Source organism: Triturus cristatus, chromosome 8, assembly GCF_964204655.1.
Source record: "Triturus cristatus chromosome 8, aTriCri1.1, whole genome shotgun sequence".
Classification (NCBI taxonomy): domain Eukaryota; kingdom Metazoa; phylum Chordata; class Amphibia; order Caudata; family Salamandridae; genus Triturus; species Triturus cristatus.
The window spans coordinates 982234785-982256027 of NC_140591.1; the positions used below are offsets into that span (position 1 = coordinate 982234785).

Here is a 21243-nt window from a genome sequence, read left to right on the forward strand (position 1 = left end):
CAGATTGTTTTGGATTGGAGTGGGTAAAACAGTTTTGGATTGGAGCGGACAGAGTGGAGTAGAGGCAGATTGTTTTGGAGTATGACAGATTGTTTTGGATTACTGTTTTGGACTGGAGTGAGGAAGACTGGAGTGGGGTGGGTTGGGAGGATTGGAGTGTGGTGGACTGGCTTAGTCTGGGGTGGATTGGATTGAGTGGGGTGGATTGGATTGATGTGAGGTGAAGTGTGGTGGATTGGAGTGAACTGGGTGGATTGGGGTATACTGCACTGCATTGTCTCGGAAATTACACATAAGAACGAAACAATGTTACTCTGCAATATATAGAACAAGTAACAGTGCCTATGAGCAAAAACAAAACAAAACATGAGTACAAAGTGAGAAAAGAAGAATTGGCAAAATAAAAGAAAGTTATCAATAGAAAATAAAACTTTGAAATTTAGTTTGTCCTGCTGGACATGTTTTTGCCAGTCACACGCCTTCTGGTTGCAGGACACTGGAAGTTAAAAAGAACCAGCAGACGGGCACTGATTAAGTTTAATCAATCAGTGCTTGGTCCCTACTCCACAGAGAGGAACGGAAATTATGGTTGGCCTGCAGTGACCAGTTACGAGGCTGTATATAAGAGTGCCATGCAAGCCAACAGTGTCTCACAAATGATACGCATGCACTAGTGCATGCTTTAGCAGGCTCAACTCTAAAAAGGGGACCCTCAGACTTTTTTTTAGTACACTCCTGGCCCTGTGGATTCTACAGAAGGACTGTCCTGCTGCCCGAGGATTAACCTGAAGCTTGAAGTCTGCCCTGATGTCTGAACGACGACTAGACCTGCACCCTTCATCCCAGGCTGAAGTGACTCCAAGGGGCAGCGGACTGACCTCCTGTTCTGATCTACAGGGACACAACAAGCTCCAGAGGCTCCCTGTCACTGCCCAGCTGACCTGCTGCACTGGACAGCAACTGCAGCTCCTGAGTTAGTTTCTAGTTCCTAACTCCCAAGGGTGCCCCCTCAGGTCCTGGACCCTTAGAGGGGTATCAGTTGAGGTCTTCCTAAAAGACAAGTAGAAATCCTGAAGTTTTGGGTTCTTCATGACGGTGAGAGGGCTAACTTGTGTCAAGTTCTTGCCTCGCGCCAACGTGAAGTGCCGGTGAACCCGACTTTTTTGTGCTACAGTGACTGCCAGCGACGACTGGCATATGCGAGATCTGCACTTCTCGCTACAGCATCGACAGCTCACGGTCACTGCCAATGCAAATCTACAGCAACAATTGCCCGCTTTGTCCGTCAGGATCTTTGTGCTACAGCAATGACACTCTCCAAAGCCCAACCTGCTCTTCGTCCTACATCGACGACCAACTGTGATGCTCTCCTTGCAGCCTCTTCCACTGTATACATAACTCTTTGTGCTGAACTATAAGGCAGCTGTACTAAGCTGGTCCCTGTATCCGGCACATGCTCCATCTCAGTCGGCCTGAATGTGTGGCTTTGCTCAGGTCTCGCACAACTAGGTAACCTCGAGTGGCACTTTGTGCTTTTATGCGCTATACTTACCTTAAATCTTTGAAACTGAATAGCTCCGGTTCTACTGATTAAATGTTTGTCATTTTGGTGTAAAACATTTTTTTCTTTCCTCGATTTTTCTAAATTGAGATGGGATTTTCTGTATTCTTTTTTCCACTTTATTACTGTTCGTGTGCTGCTTAAATACTATACACATTGCCACCAAGTTAAGCCTGACTGCTTTCATTCCAAGGTACCAGAGGTTAGGCACAAGCTAATTTAGTGACTTTTGTTGTTCACCCTGACAAGGGTTGTGGCTGTTTCTTGAAAAGGGCTCACACCCACTCCGCCAACAACCCAATTTTTCAGTCAGAAATTTAGAAATTAACATGGTTGGTGAAAGATGAATTTCAATTATTTCTACACATCCGATCACCATTTATATTTATTTTTAGTTTTGTGCTTGATGTAGGAGATGTGCAAATTGTTGAAACGTCAATACAGAGACCAGAATGCAGTGGGAGGAGCACATAACTGGGGTAGCACACTATAGAATTGATTTTTGCATTACAAGATGCATAATTACAATATTGCATGCACGAGTCACATTTTTATTTGATCTACAGAAAGCACTTTGACAAACATTCATATTGATGCCTATCCAAGGAGATGAAAAAGGGGTTGGAATGCTTCAGCGTAATCCATCATGAAAAACTGCAGCACAGAAATTTTTTATAAGCCAATACCCAGGGAAATGATATAAGCAGCCCAAACAAAATACCCAGATCTTGGAGCCAGCAGATGAGAAAAGTATATGAATTTTATTCTAGTCATATATTTTCAAAGTCAGTTAAGTGACTCATCAAACCTAATCTGTGCTAGTTGTTAAGCAAAAACAGTTTTGGATCAATGTGGACTGTTTCATATCCTATTGCAATTGTTTGCAAAGTTTCTTCTCTATAATTCTAGTAGAAATCATTAATTGCTTGCTGGCTGGACCTGATCACCTTGGATCAGTACTTTATCAATACAAACAGTGAGATACAAGACTACATCTTCCAAAAGTCCAATGCTTGCAATTGAGGAATATATGTTGTTACTATGCATACCGTTGCAACGCATGCCTTTACCACGCATGCGTTACAACTGAATGTTTTTTCTACGCATTTCCTTTACCTCGATTTTTCCTTTACCCCGCTTTTTCTTTTTTGGGGGGGAGACCCACCCCAAGCCCCCTTTCTTTTTCTTTTTTTGTCTTTTTCTCACGTCTTCTCCGACACTAAAAAAGGACTTACGCTTTTTTTCGGATGAGGAAGAAGACGTTCCGTGATGACGTTGCTTGCGTGGTAAAGACGGTCGTTGAAGCAATACACGTTGTGAAGACGTTCACGAGGTAAGTGTACCGTTGTAAACGTAACGCGTAGAAAAGCCTTCGTGGTAAAGTCTGTTTCCCGCAATTGAGTAATATGACTGAAAACAAATGCGTTATGTTTTAAGGGGGACAATTTAGGGTGGAGGAGCAACAGTCTCTATTACTTCTGTAAAAAAGTCAGTTCAGAAGAGGGTGAAAATTCTGCTTCTGTGAGTCACACTAAAGGAAAGGTCCCTCATGAATTGGATTATGAAACCGTACAACAACTCTTACATTTTCATTATTTATTGCCAGATCACGTGACTCAAAGTAGACAGCGCTTTCTGGCACGAGTAACAGAGAAGAACGCTGTTGGTTTTTAAACTTAGTCCTTAAACTTACCAACATAGCAAGTAGAACACATGAATAAGGGATTATAAAAGTCTTCGCATGACTCAGTCGTGTTTTTCACTGTGCGAAACTTATGGTAATAGTTCATTTTTGGTTTTGGTTTCATAGTCACATGAGTGACTAATACATACCTCTACATTCATAGATCATGTTCTATGCCCCTCTAGTACTATAACTGGTGAAGGATGCTAAGCAGTGTTACAACTTTACAGCTGCAGTTAATGCGCAGTCAATTTATGTTATTTATGTATCTCTTCAAGGGTCACAGGCTCAATATTTAAGGCATTCACGGGACGGGCAGCCCACAAAAGGAGAGTGAAATCAGGCCCCAGGTGACCTGCAGGCAGTATCCCAACCCACCACCGATGAGTTGGGGTGGGTGGGAGGAAGAGAGTTAAAGTTAGTTGACTTATTAGTGCTTAGCCAAATGAGTAACAAATACCAATCCTCAGTATTCAGAATGTCAGGGTGGGTACATTGAAGTCTAGATATTTGAAATATTTGTAAACCCTTCACTGACGATATTGTAATCATTGAGGTCAACTGTTTTGGATTTCTGTCTCCGCCAGTGTAAAGTGTTGTATGAAAAAGAAAAAAAATATCCAATCAACATTGTTTAAAAAACTATTAAGTCTTGAGGGCACTAGGCCATGAGATGAAAAAACGAGATGGTAGAAAGAGAAACTTGTTGCATGGAAGAGCTATACAAAATTAAAAAGGAGAGGTATTGGACAATTAAGACTAATTTATCAACTACAATTTTAGCTATCTTTGTTTGCACTACTAACATATGAGTAACAAACAGCATTTTATGGTGTGCAAACACAGGATAACTAATGTGTAGGAGTAAGCCTCTTATCCCATACCAAGTACCTCAAGGCAATGGATATCTTTTTTTGCTTAGCACCCATTTTTAGGTCTCGCCTGACCCAGCGTTTGCGCGGGTCTGGCGGAGACCTTAAGTAAGGAGGGCTTCAAAAAATGCTACCGCCAGCCACAGCTTGCAGTGCATATGCGCGGGCGCGCGCTTGAGCAGAGGAGCCATATGGCATGATTACTGCTGCGCACGCACCACTCGCGCACATGCACTGCAAGCTGTGGCAGGCGGTAGCATTGTAACCAGGGCCATATTTCACAGTGTTTAGAATTGAACTATTTTTGGTGCTCTGCGATGAGCTTCAGTTATACTGTTTTAGCATTTCTCCAAGATGTGTATTGAAGCCGCCTGTTAGTTCATTTGTCCACATTCAACTTGAATGCAATGCACACCAATAACTATCACATCATTAAAAGATGGTGCATTTGAATACCACACAACTGCCATATCGCCGTTATTTAATAATATATGCGGAATGTGCCGCACTTAATCCAAACAGGTTACACTTAGGCAGCCATGGATGGCAACATTAATACAATGCATTCATAGGGAGCAGTGCGTTGGAAGACTACCCTTGTATAGCATACAGCGCACTTAACCCGTTCTCTGAGTACATTATTGAAACAAGCGGCTGCACTAAACTAAACCAGCTACAATGCCGCACACCCAAAGCATCCAAGAGCGCTCCAGCTATCGTGTGCGGAAACAATGCCATGTGTCCAAGCCGACTTCCATTTTATCACAACACACGAGGATCTTCATGAGGTTTTCAGCGTGGAGTTCAAATAGCAACGTGACACAGTCCCTTCTCTTGTTGATCCCACTTTTCATGCAAGAAAGGCGATGCCAGGTTATTATTATACTACAGAAAGCGAGGACCCGATAAACAGCTGAACCCTTGCAATGAGGAAACCTAAAATGGCGGCGCAGAACACACTTACTACTCCTTGAAGTGTCGCACTCCCTCGCCGCCTCTCTTATTTGACATATTCCGATTAACTTCGTGCCTTTGCAGACATCCCACAGTATGAATCCAGTAACACTGTTGTTGCACTCATCCATTGTCTAGTACACGCCCTTGGCTTCTGTAGTGTTCACATTGGGAGATTTGCTATGTACCGTCTGGAAGTGGTTGTCCAAGCTGTTCTCTCCAGATCCAATAAACATACTTGAAATCACCAATTTGTCTTCCCACACCGTTACTTCAGTTTCCCCACAACATGGATAAGCTTTGTTAAAGTATTGCAGTGTTGAGGCACAGGCCTGCATTAATGTTACCAAGGTCCAAGGTTTGTGAGAATTCATATCTTTGTGCGCGCTTGCGAAATACACCTCATTTCCAGAGCATGCCCTGCTAATGACAAAGCAAAACCAGGCTGCACTCTCACACAGCACAGACGGACGAAAGTACCAAACAAGTATATTTATTGGCATACGCCATCCAATGCATGTAACACAATTTTGTTGTACAGGAAATACAACCTCCTGCCACTGACTTAGCTGTTCTGACTTAAAACAGTCTGTTGAGGCCTGTGTACGAGATAAAAGGGCACCCGACTCACCGACTGTAAACATCTTACAGTGTATGGCCCAAGCAAACCAGCTGTAAAACTGAACCCGTGCAGCTGCTGCTTGTGGGAAAGTAGAAGGGAATGACAGGAAACATCTCAGCAGCTCCTCTGATTCAGATCAAAAGGCACGCAGGCTGACCACCAACTCCGATTGTCTTCTTGGCAGTCGCATGCATTAATGAAACATAATATGTGTTTGCCAAGATATATTAAGTATTAAAAATAGGTTTTTAGCATAAATCTGTTATTCATGAAAAGCATATCCTGCTTTCCTGACAAAACCAGAACTGCTTGCTTCCGACCACAAGGCAATCATGTAAAACACACATAGATGCCTGTTTGTATGTTCTGGTATGTGTGTGAGCACGTGTTCACACCTACACAAACACACACGTTTAGCGCGCCCTCCCTCCCCACGGACCTGCAAGAATCCTGATATCCTTGACCGATATTGGATGGCTTCTCCTATCGTAAACTATTCTGCTGTGCTTGACAAGTCTGAATGCTCATACCCTTCAATGCCCTCTTTCTTCATGTGAAGGTTTGAGTAAAGGGAGAATCGTCCCAGAGAGGATACAAAAAAAAATTGCATTTATTAATAGGCCTATGTCTGTGGGTAATTGTGAGAGTGTGTGAGACGGAGTTTCCAATGCTCGCTAAGGGTCGCAAGCCTAGTAGTGAGTTAAACAACAGGAAATACAAATTACTTTCGGAATGGACTGAAAGGCCCGTGTTCTGTTAATTTTGTAGATGTCACGTCGCCCTAAATTTGATATGCTGAGACTAAGCCAAATTAGCGCTTTGAAGACGCCACACGCCTATATCCAAATCAAATCAAACGCGCCTATATCATAGTGCACCTACATGGTGCCTTCGCCACCAGACCACTGGTGCAGTCCAGTAGATGAGACATCAAATGGAAAGAGCACTGTGGTGATGCCTCAAAAGTGAAACTTAGAAGTTCGCTCAACCTGCGTAACCCCTATGCCGCGGTTGTTAGTATTCAAGGTAAGTTCAAGCGCATTTTACAGGGCGCTTTGATTCCACATTGGAAGATTTCTTGAGGATTCTTTTTACTAGAAGACTACTCTCATCCCGTTGACACCAGAGTGTTTTAGCACTCATGACATGCATCTAAGAGTGAAAGAAAAATGGCAGTGTTTGGAATAACTGCAAAGCAACAAGCAGCGTTCTCCAAAAAGAAATAAATAAGTGCATGGTGATTTACCACTTATGACATCCATTTACGAGACAGCTTCTCCCTGCATTCAATATATTTATGGAATTAGAGGCTCAGCTAAAACTAAATTTTCAATGTTATGTATAGGAAGCAGTCTGTTACAAGCCCGTGCGCACAGACGCACACACACCCCCGCACACACACCCCCGCACACCCCCCCCACACACACACACCCACACACACACACCCACACACAGAGTGGGACTGGATTATAGGGCAAGCAGGCAGTGCCCGATGTGTTGGTCTGACAGGGTCAGTGTGTGGGTCCGTTTTTTGGCTGCCTATGAGCCGGATTTATTTTCTCCTGGGCCGCTTTTACTCTTGATTTGCCCTGATAAGCAAGCTAAAACCCATGCTGTCCTCCACACCTCGGAAAAAACTTGTACAGCCTGTATTTACAAGTCTCAAACTGCTCCAATGTGAAAACATGGGCAACTTTTTCAGCTCTCTAAAAAACTAATAAGGGCAATTTAGTTTTTTTGGCTCCTGGGCCTATTTTCTGTCACAGTCCTACCCTGCACATATACACACACAGACATAAATATTATCATCTGTTTGCAACTCTAGTCACGTCAAGAGATTATTTGCACATCTCAATTAATTTATTATAGTGCATATGACAGCAGAAGATGTCACGTTTCTCTTGAAATTCAGCCTTACTCTGGCCCCTCCCCTCCTACAAGTCACCTCTGGACAATCACCACCTCTGATTCCTCTCTCCCCCATAGTCCCCACATTCCAATATACTCAGAAATGTAACCATTTACCACCCCCTCTTGGCATGCTCGTCAAGTGTTATGACCCAGTCAACTGAAAGATACACTTTGTCCATAGAGTGATCACATGACTTCTTCAAGAAACATACTTCCCAGTAAAACGTATACGTTACACTTTTGAGTCATCACCACCAATGCTCTTTCCATTTTATGTCTCATCTACTAGGCTGCACAAGTGGTCAGGTTGTGAAAAGTCTATTGTGTACTTAAAAAGAACTTAGTGTGGGCTTCAAACTCGCCCTTTGCTTACCATTGATTGACTTTATTGTAATTCTATTTGCTTTCTTCTTATTTGACTGCTTGACTTCACATCTTATCCGTTGTGACTTTGTCCCTCCAATGGAGCATAGCCTCTTACCATCCTTTTGAGTTACTGTCTCGTATCCATCTTCTACTACTCACTTATAGCGAACAATTTTTTCTATTTGGTTAAACATTCCATGAGGGTGCATGTGTTTTCCAACTCTCTCCCTCAAGGGTTTCTCCCTTCGCCAAATATCTGCCCCCTGTTCTTTGTTTCTCCCTCCCTCTAATGCTGCGTGCTATCTTGTGTGCTTTTCTACTCTGTATGCTGCTTTTATCCCTCCACTCCCTGTTACTCCCTCCTTCCCCTTTGCTGCCCATTGCTTCCACTTCGTGAGCATTCCCCACTGCTTGAACCCCTCCCGCCTATTCCCTGTAGCTTTCAATTTCCTGTCCACTTTCCTTTGCTTCCCCCTTCGACTCCTCCTTTTGGTCTAACCTTTTTTAGGTCTAGCCTGAGGCAGCGCATGCGCTGCTCGGAGAGACATTTAGTATACGGTTTACAAAGTGCTGCCACAGCTGGCCTAGCGCTTGCGTTCACTCGAGCGTGTACGCGCGCAGCCGCCATCTGCCTCCCTTCCAGCGCGATCATTGCTGCGCGCACACCACTCGCGTGATTAACACAGAGCGCATCCGATCACTTTCGCTTTCATACACAACTTGCATGGCGTCCTCTTGTTTTTTTCTACTTCCTAACTGGATAGCGCCGGCAAGGCATCACTTCCGGTTTCATCTCCAGCACCTGGACCAAACTGAGATTAATTGAGCTTAATTTGTGTTGCTCCTCCGATCACGCTGTTTCAGGTACTTTTTTGTGTTTGTTTGCATTTTGCCTGTGTTCCTTCTTTCCCCTCCCACTCACCACTTTCCCATGCTGGTGACACCCCTCCCCCCCTCATCGTCATCCGTGCTTGTTAAGTCTAGGTTGGAAGAGCCGCTGGTGATACTGGAGAGCAGGGCTTAGCCACCTACTCGAATGCAGTTGAATCTATTTTAAGACTGACCAGTGCTTTTAATTTAATTGCCAAATCTTTGTTCTGGTACCCAATGTACACGCAACTCTCCTCTGTTCCCGCCTCTTGTGCTCACAGAATGCCCTTCTGTGATTCCTGTCCCCTCTTAACACTCACTGCCCTGTCTAAACACACTCTGATTGATCCCTCTCCTCCATGCCTCCTTTAAGCACTAACTGATATTGCTGCCTCCTCTGCTCATACATAGCCCTCTCTGCCCCCGCCGTTCTCTCTGCCTCCCCCCCCCCCCCCCCGAGTACACACTACCTCCTCTGCTACCTGTTCCTCTGAGAACCCACTGCCCTCTGCTCCTTTCTCCTCACAAATTGATACTCTGCTACCTTCGCCTTCTGCTTACACAGTGACCATCTGCTCTCTCTGAACATTCGCTGACCTCTCTGGACGCACACCGCCCTCTCTGCTTAAACACTGACCACCTATCCTTCTTGTCTCCCGTGAACACTAACTGTTCTTTCTGCTCATACAAATGTCTCTCGTGCTCACCATCCTTTCAGCTAACACGCTGTTCACACTCTGATTCTCTGCTCCCCGCCCCCTCTAACATTGACTGCTTTTCTGATCACTGTCCCCTCTGAAAACTCAGCGCCTTCGTTGCTCCCGGTTTCTTCTGCTCACGCGTTGATCCTTCTACTCACACACTGCCTCCTCTGCTCCCTGCCTCTTCTAGTCCCACCCTGCTCACTCATAGATTCATCACATTCTAATTTAGAAAATCGGGATTTGAAATCTGTTGATGGTAAAGTCCACTTAGATGGAAATTCAGCCAGAATGACAGCGTACATTTAGATGGTTGGCAGCCTTTTGGGATTTAAGCATGGGATACCGTCTAGAAGTAGAACACTACTTTTCAAACACTCGTTTGTGGATATCCGCACATCTCTTGCCCAGGAAATACTCACAGTTTTACATCAATGATGGACCTTTCCGGGGTGGAAATGAAGCGCTCCTGTATTTAATAGAAGTGTAGATGGAGAAATGGTAATTGTCAAACTGCCAACCCTCGTGGCTTTTGCACTTTTTGGAAAATCTGTATGAGGTAAGTAAGTATGTGTTACTACCACCTTTTGAAGGAGGGTATCCTGAATGTGTTTGGTGGAATTCAAACTTTGTGACCTGCAGATCAGTACATAGTTCAGTGGCAAGCTTTCAGCTCACTGATCTATCACGAATGCTCCGACTGTATTTCCCTGGATCAGCTCCCACATTTCAGTCTTTTCTATATTTTGATTGCCAAGTCATTTTTGCCTTGCTTGAGTGAAAATTCCTTGTTTAAATGTAATGTGTGGCGTGCATCTGTATGTACTCTAGGCCTTTGATACTGACTGGTTTTACGAATGGGACACTTCACTTAAAACTTGGTCCTTGTGATTAAGGGCGCAGCTTAAAAACACCTAAGCTAAAAACCTGTGCTAAGCATGTTGTGCCGCACTACTGGAATTTTGCTGTTTCTGTCATTACATCCAGATATATAATACATCAAGTGACATTACACTTACAACAAGCCTGAACTATTTACTTTGTCAATGGTTGTTAGTTGCAGCCTGTACCTATGTGCCATCTTATGAGTGGGTGTTAGAAATTCATAATGCCTAACTTGTATAACAAGCATTGGCATAGCCAATAGGTCTCGCATTTGGGACCTTATAAGAAATTCATAATGCCTAACTTGTATAACAAGCATTGGCATAGCCAATAGGTCTCGCATTTGGGACCTTATAAGTGTTTAGCCATGCAATAGTTGGTGTTGTTGCACCAAGGATATTCTGCTGCATAACTAAATACTTATACGGACCAAAAAGCGAGACCTATTGGCTATGCCAATGCTTGTTATATATGTATGTCAGGCTGAATTTTCCGTGATATTGAAAGTTTACTACAGTTTTTCCAAAATTATCGCCTAGACATCAGAAATTCAGAAGATAACTTCAAAGAGCTCTCTTGCTGAAGCCAATTGACCATGGAGAATAGGAGTCTGAAGCCCATAAAAAACATCCAACAGAATGTGCGTGTGTTGAATTAGTACTACAATACTCTTACAAATTATCACAATAACGTTGTATTCTTATGTGATGCAGACAAAAAATGAGAGGGAAACAACTTACTTTATCTAGTTTTCGTGACCGGATGGCATGTGCTGCTCTGTGATATTGAGCAGTGAGGTAGAGACACTGAGCCAGCCAATACACATCTCGGGGATCCTCTGAAGAATTCAAAAATATGTTTTAGTTTCCAATGTACACTTTTCTCTCGAACAAAATACAACCTAGAACCTGAACTCCTATGTCAATCTGAAGCCTTCAATTTTTTCTATGAATTTAAAACCATCACTAGCATATGGGCTAATTGATTATCCAGGGAATCTCTCCCAGTGGTTAAGCCTAGCTCAATGTGTAACATGTCACTCAATTTTCAGCCTCCTGCAGACTAGCTTCCCTAGCCAATTCAGACTGGAGTTGAATTTGATAAGATAATCACAGAATCATATCAAGAAAAGGAATACTTTATAACAGCATGTGTTCTTTCGCGATTACCCAAATTGGGTTTACTCAGGATAGAAATCTGGAAAGAGGTAGATAAGGAATTTAAAATGTGTTGTCCTTCTGCAGCATACTAGTGGGATACTCTGAGGGCTTTGAGCATTGCTACTCTGCGAGGCCCTTCTGAGTCCCAGGATCTTTAATGTTGACTCTCAAAGGGCTTACAGAAGCTCCAGAGCTTATTTTGTACAATACATTTTTTGTAATGAACCGTCATACACATATATTTTTAAGGAATGGTTTTATTTGGGTATTTACTGTAAAGACTAAGTAGTCAGTAATAAAAATATTCATTCATTCTTGAACTCGTAGGGACGGTATTCAATAAAAAAGTGCCCGAAACTAAAACTGTACAAGTGATTACACTTAGATCAAAATGTTAAAGTCAGCATATTTAACAAACAAACAAATGAATGGCCTAATAAATAACACTGGCACAAAAGAAAACAGAGGAAAAGGTTTACAAATATACTGCCTAAGAAAATAAACAGATTTTTAAAAAGAATATGGTTAAAATACATTAAATACCAATGAAAAACCTTGCTTACCATGTGATAGTGATGAGACTTTGTCCGCCCAGAATAGAGCACTCTGATACTGTTGCTGAACACGAAAAGAAACAGAGTTTAATCAATACAAAGGCATGGTTCAGGTATTTGTATTGGTATCACAAACAAAATGTCACTAACACTTACCCGGATTTAGAATCTTAACCCATCTGCCCCCTTCCCATTCTTATGCAGAATGCTGCTCCTGTATCTTCCCTTATCCACTTTACCTGCATTACACATTTGACAATCGTCATTCACCAAACAATAACCATGCCAAGTCAACCTCAGTAACAGCAAATTAAAAAGTCAGTAAAGACATCTAAAAGTACCCTCTACCCATATTCAAAATGCATTTACTACTTAGCCATATATTCATCACACACATACTAGAATACAAATAAGGGGGGACAAATCTGTTAATGTTTTCCAAAAAAATTCACACCTCATTAGGATTCTTAAGTAAGGCAGTCCCTACAAAAAAGGGAATATTGCCTATAACCCATGCATACCTAGTAGAACACACATTTACTAAACCTCTCTTGCACAACAGAAGAGAAAGCAAACATGTAAAGGTCTTCTTCCTAGAAAGAGTATTCCCATCATGCAAACATCCCACATCAGTACACCCAACTGGGAGACCCCGCATAATGAAATTGCACAATGACCAGGGGAATCAACAACAAGAAGGCAACTACCCCCATTCTCATTTTTCTACCATCTTTGATTTAGGGTCTTACCATCCCATTCCTTTGTGGCTCTAGTTTTCCTCCTGACCACATGCATCTCACTACTAACAACTCACCAGCTTTGCTACCAACCCCTGATGTTACTCTCATAACCCTATCCACCCTTGTCTCCCTGCACCTCACCCTTCAGCTGTCTTCTTCCCTGAATGCACCTCACTGCCCAATCCTCCTTTTCTACCCTTCACACATTTCCTCGCTTCCTCCTTCCCTGCTCCATTCTCCTTCTAACCACCTTCCTTACCATCTTGTTCCTCCTCTAGTGTCTATACCAAGTATAGCCACGATTTTGTACCCATCAGCCTCTCACTGAAAGATATTACCAGGAATGCATAATCATACAGCTGGTCTTAAAACGGTCTTGCAGCTTTCCATAGCATTAAGACAATAATTTTCAGAAGCCAGCAAAATTGACTATTTTAGACTGTCCCAGGAAGAGAAACAGTTTTTTATGCCAGCCCCATCAGTCTAGGCACCCTCCTGACCCTACACAACTAGGATCCAGAAACTAATAGATGAACAATTACTTAAGCCAGCAGACGCCTACTCTAAGTTCTGTATTAGAATTCTTTGAGACTTATCGATGGAAAGACGCTGATAGAAAGAAGAGGGTGTTTCAACATTGCAGTCTAAAAAAACAGACATTTTGCCATGTTTAAAGTAAATTAGATCATCATATGGATCGGATCCTCAGAAGCACTCGAGTAGTTTCTCTCAAGGCTTGGCGAAAACCAGGGGGGGGTCGCTGATGTGTGGTAGCTAAAAAGAGACTGTTGCAGCAGAAGGTATAGTTTCGATCCTTGAATGAGGTGTGTTGAGAGGAATCTTGGCACTTATCAGGGCATAAGTAAAAACAGTACTCCTGAATCACCCTCAAATATCCCCTCTACTATACGATCGATAGAAGGAAGCAACAATTGACTTCTTTAGGCCCACTCCCACAAAACAGTATCCAACAGTTGCCTCCTACTTTAGCTTGGTTAATAGAGACCTTTGTTAGTTCTCATTGGCTGAAGAGTCTTATGTGACATCTTACAATAGAACTCTCCTGCTTTGGATTCCATACTTAATTTTCCACCTGTTTGTTTCACCTCTCGCCCTTAAAGCTCTATCCTCTGCCTCCTTACAATTCAGTCTCCTATCTCCCATTCTCCCCCAATCCTGAACCATTCCATCTTTGCCAACAAGAATTATCATGACTATTGACTGAACATTCTGAGTTGCTATTTAAGCAAGGGGAAGATTTAGTAGCGTCACTCCTTAGTGTGTCCCTGATACACTAGTCATAACCCTCATTGCAGGAACATGCAATCTGAAAGCACGGAGGTGGGAATAAAGAATCACCTGCTAAATTTTTAAGGAGAGCAAACACAACACTACATCAGGGGTCACATTGAATTCCTGTTACTATAGTTTGGTATTTTGCACACAGTTGAGAACCAAGTATACATGCACATTATCATGAGTCCATTTTTGCTGGGACTATAGGCAATGGAGAGTGCTGCGCTGTGCTTTGCTGGGACGTTCTTTGCTGTGATTCTTGACCTTTAAGAATGTAGGATACTGCTCTGCAGCAAGGAGTGAGATAATTGGGTGTAGTAGTTTCCAATATAAGGCAAGGAGTAGATGCATATGTCAGTCTGTTGGTTCACGAATGAGGGTGAAGTCTGATATTTAAAATGCGATCCCATTAAAGTAAATGGAGGATAAAGAGTTTTAGGAGGCTAATGCAGGTTTGCAAACAGGGTGAACCTATTAAATAGAAGCAGAGTAGTTCATACATACAAACTGCAGGTTTCACACACGCTTACACCCTAAAAATGTAACTTTTAACCACAATTATAGACCAGATTGCACAAGGTGAATGAGCTGGCCTTGGGCACTGCAGTTAAACTAAATCATACTGCATTTATGAAGGGTTCCCTAAAGTAGTGATATAGATAGAGAGGAAGTGAGACTGGGTGCCCTACAGTATACCAGCTCAAGACAGCTTTGGAGTGTGGTTACCTATACAGGGCTCGACAAATCCACTCGACCGCTCGCATTTGCGAGGTAAATTTTATGAGGTCGAGCTATTTTTAGGTCCTACTCGCCCTTTCTGGCGAGTAGGAAAACATACTAACTTTTGTCCTCCGTCTTTGAAAACTGAGCAAATGTGACAAGATAACAAGATTTAAAGGCCTTTTTATTGCTCACAAAGCAAATGAGCAATAAAAATGCCTTTAAATCTTGTAATCTTGTCACTTTTGCTCCGCTTTCAGAGACGGAGGTCAAGTAGGTCACTGTTCGGGCGGGGAGATTTTTCAAGGTACTAGTCCTGCAGGACTAGTACCATTTTTCAGATTTTTCGAGCCCTGCTATAGCTAGAGATAAATAAAGGACAAGGAAACCTGACGTGGAGGACGGTGAAGCGTGCTAAAGCGAGAGAAAGAAATACAAATGGGTGAAGTGAGATGAACTCCTGTGAAGGCGGAAGACTGGAGTCAGAATGAAGAAGGGAGAAGGGACCTGAGAGTAAAGGATGTATGGTGAATTAAGGAAGATTGAGTAAAGGAGGAGAGAATGGCTGCACTGTTAGAACAGAGGTAAGAAAATAAAGAGCTGGGGTGAAGCAAGGAGACAGCAGCTTAGAAGGAATAAAAGAATGGCTGAGGTGAAGGGGGCAGCTAAAATGAAGGAAGGAGAGTGTAGCAGCTGTTCAGGATGAAAAATAAAACCATGAAGAAATGGGGTGAATTGGGAGAGAGGCAGTACTTGACTTAGGTAGCGCCTTTCTACCCTCTTCCCTTCTCTGCTGGGAACAGAACTGAAGCAGGATAGCTAACACTATTTGAATTCATTGTCCGGTGGTGAGCTTCTACTCTGAAAGCATTAGACTGGACACTGGTCATAGCTATAGACAGAGATGTGAACAATTGACCCATGGAGATTAGAGAGGATGAGCTACTGCACAGTATAGTCCTTCTACTCAAGTTGCTTGTATTTTGGAGTCTCTGTTAAAGATGACCATAATGGTAATGTCTTCTAAATGTAGAGCTTTATAAAATAAAAAAAATATTTAACTCCTTAATAAATTGTTAAGGGTTAGTATTAGATGGGTATATTTATAGACATTATATATGCGTAATCACATATATTTGTTTCATGTATATATTGTACGCTTCATATTCTGTGTAATTGTGCTGGGATGCCTTTAAGTATGGTGTTTTTCAAAAGCCCTCCAGCCATCTCACGACAACTGGAGGGCATTCTGAACTGCTACCTTCACACAGATAGTCATGGGTTGTTGCCTCCACATTAAACTCCGGTTTACCAAATCTTGTGTTCCTATCCAAATCTTGTGTTCCTGTTCTTATTCTACAGAGACGTCTGCAACCGTAAACCAGCTTAACGCAGATGTAAAATCCAGCAACTACCCAACCAACAATCTTGAGAGCATGACCACCCTTTGAACAACTGACATCCCCCAACAAACTATTATACAAAAAGTCGATGTATGTGGGAAAGCATAATTTCCTGATACTTTTTATTGTATTTATGATGCAGTCTCCTCTGGTGTCAGGAGCCTTTCGCTTGTTGTCACAAGTTAGGCAAAGACAATCATGGGAAGAAAATGTGTATGCCTACAGGTCCACTATGCTTTAAATTAAATTTTACCAAACATTTATTCAACTTTTACCTTGGTGACGAAAGCTCCAATTACAGTAGTAACTGATCCTTCAAAAAAATAGCACACAACAAAAACTCAGTTGTAGGCTTGTGACACATAAAATGTCTACGGAAACAATAGACAAACCAGATTAAAAAGACAATCAAATAGCAGTCTCATTCAGAATAAATAACAAAATACTCTGCACAAGAAAAATGTGTGCTCAGAAACAGCCCACAAATTGCACACATTGCGCAAGTCTAATAATACATTAAAATAAGCCAGCAATGCAACTGGGCCAAGTGAGTTAAAGTGAGCCTGCAATCAAGAGAGCTTAAAAAACTAAATAAAGGAAATGTGCAAAATTATCTTAAAAGAGATAAATATGTAGTGAGCAGAGACCAATGCAAACCAGTCATTTATATTATTTTGCACAATACACCCTATTACAGAACAAAATTGTGACTTTTTAAAAACATAACATTTTATAAGCACGAATTTAGACGACAAGATGTTACACCAAATAAAAACATTTCTCCTGCTTTCCATTTTAACACATGTATCGTTAAAATACAAACTACATCATGAAATTCTGTGAAGGCCTTCATTATTCATGTCATCTTTGCACCAGAAGTAAAATAACTACTTTAAAATATATTGTATAAAATCATGGCTTTGCACTTCTTTCTTCCTGCATGTATCTGTTGAAAGAAGCGTCATGCAATCCACAATGAAAACATTCACTTCTGCCAAAAGACTCCAGCCTTCGCTATTAAAATGTTTCAACTTGTTATCCGAGGAAAAATACAGTAACTAGCCACAACCAGCAGATGAAAATGAATAAAAAATGTGCAAGAATGTTCAATTCTATTAAGCACACGGAAGCAAGGATTATGCTTCTTTTTCGTTTATTGCTACTCACAGCAGCCAATGAAAACGTTTTATTCACACAAATAAACTACATTTCCCATGATGCTTCTCACTACATCATATCCTGTCTGACCCTATAAGAGCCACCATTTCCTTCTCCTGAGACTCTTTCGTTGCTCGATTTTAGACCAACAACATTAAATCAAGTCCAAACTGTTCTCCTCCAACGTGGAAGAACCATAACCAAACTGGAACATAAAACATCTTCTTCAACCAGAAGTACATCTATTCGGTCTTCTTTTCGGAACATGAAACATAGGAGAACCCGTAACTTCTGCTTAAACAGAATATAAAATACATATGGGTGGGCATTTATTACAGACATTGTAATATAACCATGTGGGATGATCCTTGCCTCCGTGTCCTTAATAGAATTGAGAATTCTTGGTGCGCATGCTAGCAAATGTTTTATTCTATTACAGGACCAGAGGCTTTGGATTATGCTTGTTTAACGCTTATCTAATACTACTGAGGATATATCACTCACCGGTTTATAATAAAATTGTTTAAATGTAGACTCTGAAGACCAATCAGCAGATCTCATAATATCTTGAACAGTTGAACCCAACATAAATGTTTTGGATGCCATGGCACCGCAAACAGATGTGCCCTAAATATTTGTGTATTAATACCAGCTTCTTGCATGACTGACTTAAGCCATCTGGCTACGGTAGCCACTGAAACCAGTTTAAACGGTTTCTGTAATGCAATCAATGATTGCGTTGAAACCTTCTGGTCTAATAGACTGGGTACAGTTTTCATAAACTTTCAGACACTGGACGACATAAAGTTTATCATTATTGGGAAAGGCATTATACTCAATACTACGTGATAATTTTTTTGTCCTACCAGTAATATTGAAATAAACACCTTCTGGAGTAAATACTCTACATGTAATATCCAATGCTTGTACATCTGATGAACGTCTGCAGGCAGATAAACATAATAGCATAAATAGCTTGGCAGTCAACTGTTTTCTGGAAAATAAATTGTTAGCCGGCCATCTGACAAACAATGACAGAACTAGTGAAACGTCCCACAGGGATGAATACTTTGGCTTAAGTGGATTACCTACTCTGATGCCCTTTGATAACACACACGACTGGATGCATACCGACTTGCTTGGCATAAACCTGCATATGACCTGCTGAAATAGCCGATCTGAAGTTATTTACTAAACGATATGCTATACCCTCTGAAGCCTTGTCTGACAAAAAGTTCACAACGTGGGATAATTCCGCCCCCACTGGATCCACGTGCCGTTCCAAGCACCAACAAACCCAGCCCTTCCAGGCTGAAGAGTATATTTTTCTTGTGGACGAGGCCCAGGCTTGTTTAATAAATGTGGAAGCTTTGTCCAAAATTCCTGGCATTTCCCATTGTTGCCGGAAAGCCTCCATGCCATCCGGAACAACCGCCCCGACTTTACTATCAGATGCAACTCTCCGTGAGGGCCTTGGAGCATCGTCGCAGACCACGGGTTCATCCTGGGGAAGTCTCAATAGTACTGGGAATCAGGCCTGCCACTTCCACCTGGGAGTCACCAAGATCAATTCCGCTCACTGGCGGGTTACCTGCGTTGCCACTCTGGGAATCAAGATGAATGGAGGGAAGGCATAACTCTGAACCATTGACCACTGCTGAGAAAAAGCATTCGTCGCCATTGCTAACGGATACGGCCTCCAGCTGAAAAACTTCTGCACCTGTCGATTCAGTCTGGACGCAAAAAGGTCTATCTCCCATTTGCCCATATCGCTTGCAGCCAACTGAATATTTGGGGTTGGAGCTGGCAATCGCTGTTGTCTTTGAGATACCTGGAATTCCAGTCCGCTAGAGGGTTCGCTTGTCCCGGAATGTATTCGGTTATGACTGAGATCTGATGAATCAGGCAATAATGCCAAAAGTCCTTCGCTATCTATACTAGTAGAGACGACCTCGTACCTCCCAACTTGTTGATATATCTCACTGCTGAGATATTGTCCATCCTGAGGAGGATGCAACACAAGACTTGCTTGGGGGAGAATGTCCGGATCACAAACGACCCTGCTAACAACTCTAGACAGTTGATATGGAGGTCTAATTCCTGAAGGGACCATCTTCCTCCGGTGGAGATATCTCTGCAACGTGCGCCCCAACGGCTGGCGTCTGACTCTATGATGGAGCGGGTAGTACAAAATTTTGTATACCTCCCCCATTCTGCATGAAAATACTAATTAAATAATCTATTAACTATAATATTATTAAATGAGTTTGCATGTTTATTAATCAACATTAATATTCGAATTATACGTGGGATTTGCATTTTGCATGGCTAAATAACCTTTATGACTAAAATCCGTAGGCATACTAATAGTAGTATATATAGTAAATAGAATACTGCATGATAAATGTCGCTTTTGTAATGTTTTGTAATGTTGCCCAGGAGGACCAAAAGGGTGAATATAATTGCTTTAAATGTTGCTATACGCTAGATAAATACAAGCACATAGAGGGATTAGTAAGGGGTTAACATTAGATTTATTATTTCTATGCATTAATTACTCTTTTGTGTTTGTTTCGCTTAAGTTGGCGTTGGGGCCTAAATCAAATATGGCCGCTGACGCTACACGACGAAGTGGCCACTGTTCCATGAGGCGCGGAGTAAGCTGTCCAGGCGCGAGAATTCTCGTCATGACCTCTGCTCACCATGTACCCGAACAAGAACACAGTGAGAAGACGGCCAAGACAGAAAACAATCAACCATACAATAAACCGGAACAGACTGACTTCTGAACAACCTTGTGACCTCACCCCTCGACACCTAAAAATCTGACATCGGATGATCTCAACCAGCCAATCACGACTGTCCTAAATTTTTAATTTGTATCATCTTTGCTTCAATTTTATTATAAACATGCATGGTAGAATAGAGAGGAATGGGATGCTACTTCGGATGCTCGATCGATGCTACTTTGCGACAGCTGCGTTTTCCTGAATCCTTGAAGGTCCCGATGCTGCCCGATTATCTGATGACTGCAAACTTTTCCTAAAAATCTACGGGCAATGATAGGTGCTTGCACGTCTCTGGTCCTTTGCCGATCTTTGGGACTGTAGCGTGCTGAGCAAAGAACTTTGAGCGTTGGCTTGCTTTCGGACAATTTACGACAAAATTACGCAGAGCCAATGAATTATAGGACTCAGAATAGCCAGATTAGGTAAATATGATGTTCTGCGATTTACTAAAAAATTTTGATATAAAACTTTCTAAGCTTTGACGAGACAAATGTGAATTCAAAATATTATGAAATTTTAGATAAACAATTATTGATTAACGAGAATTCATGAGTTTCATTTAAGAGAGAGATTCTGAAGTCTTAAAATGTGTTTTAGCTGGTTCTAAATCACCATCAACCAATCCAACTAATTTGGTCCAGTGACTGAAGTGGGAGGAGTGCCTTGACGTTTTAGGATTAAGGATCTGTAGGCGAAAGGGCGTTAATGCATAATTTGTAAATGACTTTTCTTTCCCTATAGGTTATAAGGTGTTCCCCTCACATGTCCGGCGCTTGAATCACTCATCCCTCCTGTGTGTGCAGACCGGTGTGGAATTAACGTGTGAGTGTTGGTGTTATGGGCCCCACCAATGACTGCATGTGTGAATGAGCTAGTGTGATGTTGGGTCTGTGACGCAGGGAAGACACCGGTACGGGTTGTTTCCCCGTTGCTATGGTTTTTGCGCTGAATCACTATGTTATGTTAAATTTATTTCTATAGCGCGCGTACACCCAAA

At 42.0% G+C, this 21243-nt stretch overlaps 1 protein-coding gene across 6 annotated transcripts in view; it reads right to left on the bottom strand.

Moving 5' to 3' along the window:
• CDC16 (cell division cycle 16) overlaps window positions 1–21243 on the bottom strand; it is a 144455-nt gene that overhangs the window by 112644 nt on the left and 10568 nt on the right. For 3 of the 6 annotated variants that reach the window (XM_085622527.1, XM_085622524.1, XM_085622526.1), the window contains exons 2-3: window positions 12150–12204; window positions 11167–11264 (exon numbers count right to left, since the gene is read on the bottom strand). Coding sequence is in view for 1 of the 6 variants with exons in the window: in XM_085622526.1 (XP_085478652.1) it covers window positions 11167–11264; window positions 12150–12204 (153 nt within the window). In the remaining 5 variants the exon portion in view is untranslated. Of the gene's footprint in view, window positions 1–11166; window positions 11265–12149; window positions 12205–12296; window positions 12381–16574; window positions 16613–21243 lie in introns of those variants that run through there. The other 3 variants (XM_085622525.1, XM_085622528.1, XM_085622529.1) reach the window with 2 other exon arrangements.